The sequence below is a fragment of the Scylla paramamosain genome, chromosome 21 (genome assembly GCF_035594125.1).
Source record: "Scylla paramamosain isolate STU-SP2022 chromosome 21, ASM3559412v1, whole genome shotgun sequence".
NCBI lineage: Eukaryota > Metazoa > Arthropoda > Malacostraca > Decapoda > Portunidae > Scylla > Scylla paramamosain.
Window position 1 is genome coordinate 20,017,030 of NC_087171.1, and position 13,062 is coordinate 20,030,091.

Below are 13,062 nucleotides of genomic sequence, written 5' to 3' on the forward strand. Positions count from 1 at the left end.
CCCGCCAGTTTCAGACCGTCTTACATTTTTTCCCTCCTCACACACACACACACACACACACACACACACACACACACATACACACTCCTGAAGGGGGAGGGGAGATCTGGCGAAGGAGGAAGCTCTTGACGCGATTCAGTTTATTGCTCGTTTCCACAGCGCACATCTTTCCTGCTTAGCGTCCACGGGCCTTGCACCTGCGCCTTTATCACCCCCTCACGACGCTCCCCTCCTCCCCACCTATGCTTATCCCTCTGAGCTCCACGCTGGCCTCCTTCTTTACTTGATGCTGGTTTTATATCCCTCTCACCTTCCCTCTAAATCTTGTCTTTGGTACAGTCTTATACGTTGCTTGTTCTTAACTGTCGTTTTATGTCTTACATTGTAGTTTTATATCTTCCTTTCTTATTTAAGTTTATATACTAGATTTTTGTAGTGTTATGTTTCCTATTTTTGCCTTTGATCTTTATTTCTTTATTGAAATTTTACACTTTCCGTTTATGTCTGCTTTGCACCTTTTCTTTAGCACAGTTCTCTATACCACTTCCTTCTAGCTTCGTCTTGTAGCTCTTATGTCGTTATCCTCAGTTCATGGTTTCCACTGTGTGATCAAGAAAACCTTCCTACAGCCTTCTCAATTAAATGGTAGAGAGTCCCCATCATTTTCATTCCACCTCAAGCAAACCTCATCTCATCTCTGTATCCCATTGTCTGTCTGCACTGTATCTTCCTTTACTATCTCACCGTCATTTCGTTACTCATCTCAACACTCAGTTCACGGTCCGTCGTGCCTTCCTTTACTATGCCTAAGTTCTCATTCTCTCTCTCTCTGGTCCAGTCTACTCTGAAACTGGATTTGTTGTGTACATCCCATCGTGTCTCATACTCTAACTTCGCCATCACACGCTCCGTTTGTACGTTAACTTTGGTCACTTTCTTTAACTTTGCTATGATACACTCTTAGTATGCATGAGCTTGCCTTCCAACACTCTCCACACCTCTAACTTTGCGTGCCACCCTCCCTCTATATCTTGGCTCCCCTTATACATGTTCATTTAAGTTAGTTTTCTCCATACTCTTAACATTCATCTACGTTACTGTGTTCTGCTCCCAGTCTCTCCACTAGTTTCCCCTGTATACATTTATCTTTCTGTATTTTTTTTTATTTCCTCCCAACTTATAGCATTCATCCGCGTTACTCTATGGCCACGTTTATTTCATCCTAAGTTCATCCTCGAGTTTCACCATCTTCCATCAGCCACAAGTCACCTACCCTTGCTACCCTCTCTTACCCACAACGAGTTTTCTTTCTCATGTATTGCTTTACTCTTAACATTCATCCACATTTCTCTATGGCCATGTTTGGTTTAGTTTGCATTTGTCCTTGAGTGTCACCCTCCTCTTCCAGTCTCTGTCACTTTGCCTGAACTGCGTCCTGTCTCTCTACCTGTCTGGAGTCGTTACCCACAGCAAAATAACTCTTATCTCATTACTTTAACCTCATCACACGTAAACTCTTCAAACCACATTTCGCCTTTATTAAATCCACTCCTCCTTCAGAGCTCTCCAACGTGCAATTTTAACCATCTCTAGAAACACAAATAAACTTATACATACACATTAATTTTATTCAAGAATATTACGATTTTCTTTTTCGTTTCACTCTCTATAAGTTTACTGTTTTGATTATCTCACGAAGCATCAATAGCACTCCATACTGACTTGTTCTCGGTGCGCTGAAAACTTCCCTTTGAAACGAAAAACTACAGTCAAATACTCGTACACCACCAATATACCTATCACATATACCACTAATATACCTGTACCTGAAGTCAAACATCAACTTAAGCATACTGACTTTAAACCATGAAATAACATCAGCTATTTACGAATTACAACCACAACCATGACGAAAGTGTAAAACTGTCTCTAAAAATCAGTTACTTCCAATACGTAATACCTAGTCTGAGTTTATTTCTACATACACAAACTGAGATATTTTCGTGTTTTCACTTTAACATCTATTCCAAAACGTTGCCACAGTAGAAGTCCATTTAGTGCCCAACATACTTTCCCTTCTTTTCGTCCCGCAGGTCAAACAATATTTTATCTATTAAGTTCCGTGGCAAGTTATGCAGTCTGGGAAAATGGGAAAAATGACGAAGAGAGAGAGAGAGAGAGAGAGAGAGAGAGAGAGAGAGAGAGAGAGAGAGAGAGAGAGAGAGAGAGAGAGAGAGAGAGAGAGAGAGAGAGAGAGAGAGAGAGAATCAGTAGAAATTTACTCAGAAACTGATCGAAAGAAACTCAGACAGGCACACTGGCACAAAGAGAGACAAACAAACAGACAGATCGAGAGACAGGTAAATGAGCAATGAATAATAAGGGGAGAGAAACAATGAGAGCAAGAAAAAAAAAAGAGAAAGAGAAAAAAAAAACACATGGAGAGGGGAAAGGAGGAGGAGAGAATGAAGTGAGGGAACTGAAGTGGAGAGACGCCTGAAGGGAAGTCACAATATGAGGAGAAAAAATTAATATGGCGGCCAATAAACTGCGGAAACTACGGTCAAAATTTATCCTGGGGAGGAAAAGAATTGAGAGTAACAGCCAGGTGCCCCATTCAGCTTATGATACCAAACCCCGAAGAGAAGCTGGCTAATGTTTTCAAGCCTCGTAAATGTAGCAAACTCTGAGGCTAACGCTGGCAAAAGTGAGGTTTACTGTATACGAGAGGAGAGAGATAAAAAATTAGAAAGTGCTGTGTGGCAGGAGTACTCGTGGCGGTGGTAGTAGTGGTGGTGGTGGTGGCGCTCTTCATATTCTAAGAAGGCTTAATTGAAGGAGGGATTAAGTAGGGAGAGATGTGTAGAGGAGAAAGACAGGAGGAATCTTATGTGGGATTACGTGTAGTGGGCGTGTGTCGGTGTGTGTGGGTTCTCTGAAGGGATGAACCAATGGGATTAATAGTGACAACTCCAAACATTTCTTGCCAACGGGACAATCAAGTGAGGAATATTTAGAGATTTGCTGAAGCTGCTGCATGTGTGGCCTGGTGGTGTGGTGGTTAGCAAGCTGGACTCACAACCCAAAGATCCCAGGTTCGAATTCCAGTGCATATAGAGCTTCAGGCCAGTTCCACAGTCATCGTTTTCGTTTGCAAGCTAACCAACAAAACTTCAGTCCTAATTTGGGTCCACAGCCAACTTTCCTAGCTGCTTTTCGTTTAGAAGTATACGAAAAACTGAAGGTATTAAGGCATTAGGGCCAGTTTCACAGTCTTTCGTAAGCTATCAAACAAATTGCTACTCTTGTTGGTAAGGTCCCGACAAAAATTGGAGTGTTTTATAAGCTCTACCCTCCTTATGCAGAAAAAAGTTACGTGAAATAACACACACACACACACACACACACGGAAAGGTAAGCTGGTGTTTGTTGGACTACTTTACATGGGCTTAAATCAAATCCTTCTGTTGGGCGGCTACCGGACTGCGGCGGCCGATAATATTTGTTCGCAAGGGGACAACGAAAACACTTTTATCAGTAATCAAATTATCTGCGAGTCATTACCCCAGTTCTCCACCTTCTTTCGCTTTCCCTTCTGCCTTCTCTCCCTTCCTCCTCTCATTCTCACCTCAACATCCCAAACATTCCCTCTGCCCCTCCCAGTTCCCGGTCACCCACTCTCCCCCACTCACTCTTTCTTAGCGGAGGGTGGCCAGGAGCGTCGGTCGTAGGTGGTGCAAGAGTGAGGGATCCTTCCCACGCGCCGCACACACAGTTGCAGGCGGCGGGAGTACTTCAGGATGTTGACTGCTGTGTCGTGAGTGACCGCCAGGAAGCTCTCGCCGTTGACCTCCAAAATCTGGTCGCCTACCTGTGGGAAGCGGGGACACTGGTTGGTTGGCTTGGTGTGAAAGGAAAGGCGGTAGGGTAGTAAAGGAGGGAGACAGGGAGGTGCTAAGAGGATACAATAGAATATAAAGACGCCTCCTTCTAATTTCTCCTGTGTTTTATAATTTTCTTTTGTTAATCTTCCTGATACATAGATAAATAATGCATGTAGTTAGTGGTAGAAGAATGAGAACGGAGTGAGTGAGTGTACGAGAGCAGAACTGCAAGCTGAGGAAGATTATAGATGACATAAAGGTTGTACGTGCAGCAAGTAGTAAGAGAAGAGGAAAGGAGTGCGGAAGTAAGCAACTGAATGCAGAATTGAAGCCTGAGGTAAGAAAGAGGTAAGAAATAGAAGAAAAGGAGGAAAATATCTTTTTAAGTAATGGAGATAGGCCATGTGGTATAGAAACCAGAGGGAAATAAATAGAAAAGAAATCATTTAATTGCTGGCCCCATAAAATATCACAAGAAAAAAAAAAAAAGAAGAGAAAAAGTGGGGGGAGGCTTCCACTCCGGCTGGTCAATTTAGTTTTGGAGTTGTCTTAACAGCCCTGTCGTAAAATAATTTCATCCTCTCACAGATAAACGTTTCTTTTCCATTTCTTACAACTCTTAAAAAAAAATTACCCTTATACAACAGTTTCTTAAGTAGACAAAAAACGACCATAAATATCTTTTTTTTTTTTTTTGATCTATGCAAGTTTTTTCACAATGCTTTTAGTATTAGCAAAGGATGAACATATCAATAAAAAAAGATTTGAAGGTGTAACAAGCATAATCAGTTTGAGAAGAATTTAAAAAGGGTAAGGAAAAAAAAACAGCAAAGAATTAACCAAAAATATAACCTCTCTCTCTCTCTCTCTCTCTCTCTCTCTCTCTCTCTCTCTCTCTCTCTCTCTCTCTCTCTCTCTCTCTCTCTCTCTCTCTCTCTCTCTTTCTATGCAACTTTTCACAGTGCTCCAAAAGTTAGCAAAGAACGAACATAGCAATAAAAGAGATTTGAAAGTGTAACAAGCAGAATCAGACTGGGAAGAATAAAATAAATAAATAAAGAAAAAGAAAAAAATAAGAAATAAGCAACAAAAATACATGCTTAGAAGAAGAAGAAGAAGAAGAAGAAGAAGAAGAAGAAGAAGAAGAAGAAGAAGAAGAAGAGCAAGGCAAGGGCACTTCCACAGAAACCAGGAAGAACTCATGATGAAAGAGAGATAAAAAAGCTGATGGGTAAAAGAAGGGCTGGTGAAGGTTAGCGTAAAAAACAGATCTATAAATAAAGAGGAAGGACGAGAGTTGAGGTATAAGAAAGACGGAGTTGTTTGGAGAAGGAGTAATTCATGTTTGTCAGATGGAAAGAAAAGGAAGATGGGAGAAGAAGTGGGAAGAAAAAGCGATATTAATGATAGAAGCCAGAACCCACAATAATAAATAAACCAGAGAGAGAGAGAGAGAGAGAGAGAGAGAGAGAGAGAGAGAGAGAGAGAGAGAGAGAGAGAGAGAGAGAGAGAGAGAGAGAGAGAGAGAGAGAGAGAGAGAGAGAGAGAATGTAACAAGCAGAAAGACAGACAGACAAACAAAACACCCAACACACACACACACACACACACACACACACACACACACACACACACACACACAACATTCACAAATCAACAGAATATTTGTCACGTAACAGACAGACGGGCGAGCCTGCCTCCCCCTCACTGACAGTCAGGCAAACCAAGCAATCAGGGCAAGTAACACCAAGAGGAAATCCATTGTCCAGCCAGGGAGGGAGTGCCTGGGACGGAGGGATTGTCTCCACTTGCCTGATGATAGTTTTTGTTAGCGTGTCTGTGGGTATGTATGTACGTATGTATGTATGTAGGTGTGTATGTCATCCCTTTCTCTCTCTCTCTCTCTCTCTCTCTCTCTCTCTCTCTCTCTCTCTCTCTCTCTCTCTCTCTCTCTCTCAAGATAGAAATATAAGTTTCCTGATATGAAAATGGCAAATTAAGCTATAGAGATTTAGAGAAATGAAACAATAGACTAATTAACGAACAGGCGAGACACACACACACACACACACACACACACAAACACATTACATAGTTCCACTGATCACGACATAAAAGATTATACACAAAAGTACATATCATCAAATCCAAACTATGACAACATAACGTATGCATACAACTGCAACCTAGACATACTATCTTAATGAATGAATGAAAATCAATAACCTTCGATTCACAAGAAAGGGGTCGGGGCAGGTTGCAGTTAAGCCATTCAGTGTAACATTGCAAAGAGCCTTGAAATATCCATACTACCTCAGCTCTGTCCCTCATGCCTATACTACACAACAAGACTAACTCCTATGCACTACACTATCATTAACTTCCAAACAAATATTCACACAAGAGATGATAGAACACCTTGCACTTTTAACTCACTGTTATATTACGAAGTGCCTAGAAATATCTACACTACTTTTTCTATATCTCTCATACCCATTGGTACACAACAAGCAACTTCAACGCACCACACAACATGACTACTATGCAAATATTCACAGGAACAGTAACAGCTAACCCATTCACCCTAATATTGTAAAAGCGTCTTAAAATATCTACACCACCTTTGCTATATCCCTCATGCTTAAGCTACACAACAGGACTCACCTTGAGGCCAGCCTTGTAAGCAGCCGAGTCCTGGTCTACCCCTGTTATGAAGATGCCAAGCGAGTATTCGACTCCTCCTCTGATCATGAGACCCAAGGACTCAGAACCCACCACCTCCACCTCAACCTGCCGGAAAGGAGACACGTTAGTAAGTCAGGTGGGTGGAGGGTGGATGAGGTAGGGAGGGAAGGTAATGCGTTGGTGAAGGGAGGAGGACAGTACAGGATGAGAGGGTTATTGGAGGGAGAGAGGGAGGAGGAGGAGAAGAAGAAGTTAAAGGGAGAGTAGCTAAACAGAAGTAGACAAAGAGTTTGCTGGAAAAAGAAGAGGGAAAGACGAACAAACACATACATTAAATATGAATCACATACACGATGCACACAACTGTAGGAGAAAAAATTGGATATAAACATGAACCAAGATTAAAAGACGTGTATCGAAAAGTATTGAATCCTCATGTGGGAGTCACTTCACTTGGACAAATCTCAACACATCACTTCTCACCATCAACAAGCAATACATAACACGCACAACAGAAAGTAAATACACATTATCATTAATTAGATGGAAACTATTCGTTAATCCGACGTAAATTCATGATATTGAACTGATAAGATGGACAACTGTGTGCGTGCGTGTGTCTGCCTGTCTGTCAGCACGAACATGGCTGCTCTACGTGAAACCAAGAATCAGCATTGCACATTTCCCCTTTACTCAAATCATCGCAGTGATAGAGACGGAAAAATACACACCAACATGATAAAAGAGAGAAGTGAAAAAAAAAAGAAGATAAACTGAGCTCTGTAAGGTGTTTCAGGAAGCAGTGAAGGTCATGAGGGAGCAGGGAAGGGAGCGGAGGCAGGGAAGGGTAGACGGGGAGAGTATGTATGTATGTATGATGTGCAGGAGTGTGAAGGGGAGTGCTTGAGGGAGGGGAAGAAGGCGGATGGGCTTTGTGATGGCCGAAGTGAGAGAGGGGAAGGGGGAGAGTGAGTGAGGGTGAGTGGGGGAAAGTGTGAGAGAAGTGTAAAAAAGTTTGGAAGGAGGAGATCGGTGCTTTAAGAATGTAGGAACCGAGGAAGAAGAAAGGAAAAAAAATATATAAAAAGAGACGACGCGGTGGTAGTGAGGTAGACTGGGAAACGCACATACCCTGCCTCCTTCACACACACACACACACACACACACACACACACACACACACACACACACACACACACACACACATACATCTTTCCAAACAAGACTTTCTGAAGGGATGTATTCCTTAACTTAAACCTTGAGCATAACTGATTATTAGTCCAAAGATTTCAATGTTCAAGTGTAGTTAGAAATTATGTGCTGTGTGGTTGGCTAGCTGTGTTGGTTGATGAAGTAAGAGAGAGAGAGAGAGAGAGAGAGAGAGAGAGAGAGAGAGAGAGAGAGAGAGAGAGAGAGAGAATGGTGGGAAGATCTTTTCTGGAACGTGCGTGAGGGGAGGAATGCGCGTCGGTCCGCTTACCTCCAATGGCCTATAATATGTATCGCCGAGCCAGTCACAGTTACGTCTTTTGCCAGCTGGGGAGACGTGAACATGGTAACACTGCCACTGAAGGATGCTCTTATTCTCTGACTGCTCTACGTATACCTGTCCTGTTTTGAAGCGTATAAACTGCATCTCAAAATAAAAATAATGTTACCTTACACTAATATAATAGTTCTTATTGGAATAAAGTTATCTTACTTGCTTTAAAACAATGAAACGTAGACCATTCAGAGAGAGAAAGCACCAGGGGCTGTTTTGACATGCTCGTTTGCTCTAAGACGGCAAATTTATCATCACACAAATAATGAAACACAGCATACCAACCTGAGTGGTAAGTTGTTGGGCAGACACACGCTCACACAAAACAAAGCAAAGACAAGACTGGGAATGAAACTGCTACCACAAACTTGTATTTTTTAATGTTTACCGTCAATTTGCATCAAGTTAACCTTTGAAAATTCACATACATATTCGTGGAAGACTAGCTAGACCAATTTAGTCATCCCTTCCTCTTTTCACTTTGTTTGTGTTTGTGTGTGTGTGTGTGTGTGTGTGCGTGCGCGTCAGGACTTAACAAGACGGTCAGCGCCTCCCCGTCAGTGGTTAACAAGATAGCTCGCCGCTCTGTCATTGGCTAACGAGATAACATCCCCTGCTGTTATTGGTTGACGCACTAGATAAATCCCGCCCACCTCTCCGTGCTAAGGCTTGTGATTCGTTACGAGTGGCGTGGATTGGGTCACGTGCCAGGGTTCGGGGGGCGTGGGTTGTTGGGGAGGGGAGGAGGGCAGGGGGTTATCACGCTGATTAGAATGAACAACAGCTGTCAGTAGGAGTACAGAGAGAGAGAGAGAGAGAGAGAGAGAGAGAGAGAGAGAGAGAGAGAGAGAGAGAGAGAGAGAGAGAGAGAGAATGGCGCAACAGAAAACGGTATATAATTGAGTGACGTCATACTTTTTTATTTCTCTTTTGATGACGGAAAAAGCAGATCCGCAGCGCATAACACTATCAGATTCAAGTCTTCTGGCCCACTACCACCCACTCACTCGTACACTCCACTATACAATTACTCCTTTGCTCCTCAACGTTCGTCTTTCATTACAGGAGACGCTGGACTTACCCTCCTTCCTGGCACACACACACACAAACACACACTAGCGCGCGATGAAACAAGTACCCACTCTCAAAATGTGTAGTGTGACCCAAGCCAGCGAGGGATGCCGAGATAAGGAATAATTTAGGTGTAGGAATGTCGCTCTGTGCCGCCTTGCTGAATAATTAGGCAGCGCAGACACGCACACCCAGGCCTCACGGAATGCCGGGAGCTGCATGAGTCCCTACGTAAGTTATGCGATCCTTGAGTAACACCAAAAAGAAAACAAACCTGGAATAAGGCAAAAAAAAAAAAAAAAATGGGATCTCTTCAGTGTGGTTACGTATTCCCATGAGAGTATTTAAAAGTGAATATGATCTATTGACTTTACCATTAGAACCTTGAAGGAAAGTGACACAGGCAGCTTTGGTCACTGGGTGGGGATCACGGATAACATTTCAGGGCAAGAAGGGCACAGACAGGAAAGGAATCTACAGGTCAGTTCCACTCTGCCCCGTTTGCTGATGACTCTTAATGGAGACAGAACTTTTTAAGCCTCGCTATTTTATGTGGATGTCACGGTCCATTCCGCGTTGAATTGCGTTAGTTTCATCATCAAAATCACTCAATTCATTACTACGACACAGCGAAACGGATTTTTTAAAGCAAGAGAAACAGTGGCTAAGGGCAACGAGAAGAGCAAAGAAAAGGGCCATTGAGAGTACCAGTCCCTTAAGAAACATGAAAAGGATATGCAAAACTGGAGGATTAGTGTCTTGAAACCTCCTTCTTGAGAGAGCTGAAGTTTTAGGAAGGAGGAAGTACAGAAGCAGGTAGGGAGGTCCAGCTTTTAAAACAAGGATGACTGCATGAACTGTCACCAAAATATTGTAAGCTTAGCGCCGAGAATTTTTGCTCTGAGAAAAGAGGAAAAGGAAGGTGTTTTAGGTAAGTAACAAACAGAATGCACAAAGAGCGGAACTTGACCTGCACAAGTCCTCGGCAAACTTGATTAAGTCCTGGTCCTTTCAACAGCTACAAATGTCTCTGTAAAGAATATTCACCCAAAGGAAAACTGTTTAGACATATGAAATGTTTCTAAAACTGTTTCTTCTTTTTGCTGCTCCTCTCACTATTTTTTTTTCACTTCAACTTAATCTGGGAGATAAACATTCTCTCTCTCTCTCTCTCTCTCTCTCTCTCTCTCTCTCTCTCTCTCTCTCTCTCTCTCTCTCTCTCCCCCAGCAGCAGCAGTATCATTCAGCCTTCGCCTCGGTCCATGAAGGCATGAAGCATAGACGCATCAACTACACTCTCATCCTCTCTTCCTCCTCATTTACTCCTCGTACATTCCGCGTCGCCACCTGCACCGCCGCCAACACACACACCTGTCCCTGACTTACTGAGCCGCCACGGGGAGTCTTAGCCACCAGTCACCTTGTTTTTTGGTGATATATTAGACCAGTTATCGGGGCGCAGCCAGCCTGATCTGAGTATCCCCGCGACGTACACTTCCCGTTTTCTTTGCGATTTTTAAAGGGTAGCTCGTGTATATACTAACGGTGTAGTTCTTGGTAAGTGTTTAGCATATATTTTAGATTTCTTAAGTTTATTGTCCTTTCTCAGTGTGGGTTTAGGCGTAATTGATGAGTAATGGTAGTATTTATGCATGGAAGGGTTGAATGCTCTCTCTCGGTCTCCCTCTTCGCTTCCTCTGATAAACTATTTTATTAAACTTTTTTTTTTCAAGTGGCTTCATCAATGCTGTCATTACTCTTATCTGTCTTGTACGATTCTGTAACGTTCTGTATATTTAGTCAGAGTTTTCTATTTTGTATTTGAGCGTGCCAAGATTAATGCTGTGTCTCTCTTTTGTGATTCTATAGCTTTTAGTATTTCAAATCACTGTTTTCCTTACTTTCATTACGCTCTTGGTGTGTCTGTATTTTGTTTTCATATCATGTTTGTGTATCTTCTCGTTTGACTGGGTGGCTATCTATTTTTCACCCTTCTATATTCATGTCTCATTTATCTCTCTCATTTACCATCCTTTATCTCTCAGTGTTCACCTTCCTATCTCTCCTTGACCTTACTCTCCGCACCTCCAGCGACTATATAGTCTATCAACATCCCTCCCTCAGCTCCTTCCTTGGCACCACTCCCACTGCTCGCCCTCCCTCCCTCCCCTCTCTCCCTCCCTCTACATACCCACCCTCCCCATCATCAAAACAAGACCATTATGAGACTAAGGATCCCCAGCGACACCTCATTTTATGGCGGTGATTAATTTTATGAGTAGTTGTAATGGTGGTCTGAAGAGTTACCCCCGATACTGTTTTTCTCTTCTTTATTGGTCTAAGGATTTTACGTGTCCTGGTGTAAATAATGGAGGAGAGAGAGAGAGAGAGAGAGAGAGAGAGAGAGAGAGAGAGAGAGAGAGAGAGAGAGAGAGAGAGAGAGAGAGAGAGAGCCTATCTATAACAAATTTTGAAAGCATCACCACGAGAAAACAAAAGAAAAAGACGGACGAAAGACTGTCACAAATTAAGGATCTATAAATAGGAATTCGGAATCTATTCTTGGCAACGGTGGCAAGTGTGGTGGTGGTGGTGGTGGTGGTGGTGGTGGTCACGGTGATGCAGTGCCCACGATAACAGGCTGAAATCTGAGCCAAGTCTTCCACCACCACCACCACCACCACCACCACCACCATCCCTTATTCTTTATCCCAAAACCTCCCTCCAGAACCTCCCTCTTCTCTTGCTACACTGCAGTCTATTTCTCTCTTGATCCTTCGCTATTTCCATCCTCTTCTTAGGCTGCTTCTATCCTGCCCTCGTATTATTTCTGTCAATCATTTTTATCGATCTCCTTCCGTCTCCTTTTTCACACTATACCGTTATCTTATCTCAATGTTTTTCAATCGTTTTTCATGCATTTCCATCCTGTTCAAAGACAATTTCCATACGAATCAATAATTTACATTTTTTTTTTTTTCAGAGATTTTCTTTCCTGTTCTTTCACACGTACGTAGTTTATTGGTTAAGAGACAACAATCATTATACACCAGCTCTCTCTCTCTCTCTCTCTCTCTCTCTCTCTCTCTCTCTCTCTCTCTCTCCCGCAGCCTCCACATCTCTCCTCCGCTCGCTTCCCGCCAAAAACCGAAGGAAGATAGCGGCGATCTCTTTCCTCTAACTTTTAAGGTGAAATGAAGAGTGAAAAAGTTAAAGATCCCGCAGACAAACTCGCTGCAGGGGAGAGGGAGAGGGAGAGGGCCAGTATTCCTCCGATCAGCTTCTGACAAAAGGTGAAAGATACCTAGTGTGTGTGTGTGTGTGTGTGTGTGTGTGTGTGTGTGTGTGTGTGTGTGTGTGTGTGTGTGTGTGTGTGTGTGTGTGTGTGTGTGTGTGTGTGTGTGTGTGTGTGTGTGTGTGTGTGCGAATTCATATGTGGTGATAAAGTTGAGGAGGAGGAGGAGGAGGAGGAGGAGGAGGAGGAGGAGGAGGAGGAGGAGGAGGAGAAGGAGAAGGAGGAGGAGGGGAATTTTCATGACACAAAGGCCCATGACCTATTTTGGAGAGAGAGAGAGAGAGAGAGAGAGAGAGAGAGAGAGAGAGAGAGAGAGAGAGAGAGAGAGAGAGAGAGAGAGAACCAAGCCAAATGAAGGAAAATGAATGATGGAGAGGGATATACTCGTAAAGTAAAAGGAGGAGGAGGAGGAGGAGGAGGAGGAAAAGGAAGAGGAGGAGGAGGAGGAGGAGGAGGAGGAGGAGGAGGAGGAGGAGGAGGAGGAGGAGGAGGAGGAGGATATTAGAGAAAATGAAAAATACAACAATGATGTCACTGTCTTGAAATCTCCTCCCACTCTTGTTTACTTCCTTCTTCCCTTCCTG

General features: G+C 43.1%; 1 protein-coding gene across 5 annotated transcripts in view; it reads right to left on the reverse strand.

Annotated features, from left to right (window-relative positions):
* LOC135111192 (membrane-associated guanylate kinase, WW and PDZ domain-containing protein 1-like) overlaps positions 1–13,062 on the reverse strand; it is a 254,877-nt gene that overhangs the window by 34,518 nt on the left and 207,297 nt on the right. For all 5 annotated transcript variants that reach the window (XM_064024275.1, XM_064024276.1, XM_064024274.1 and 2 more), the window contains exons 7-8: positions 6,549–6,674; positions 3,693–3,871 (exon numbers count right to left, since the gene is read on the reverse strand). In XM_064024275.1, coding sequence (XP_063880345.1) covers positions 3,693–3,871; positions 6,549–6,674 — 305 coding nt within the window. The remainder of the gene's footprint in view (positions 1–3,692; positions 3,872–6,548; positions 6,675–13,062) is intronic.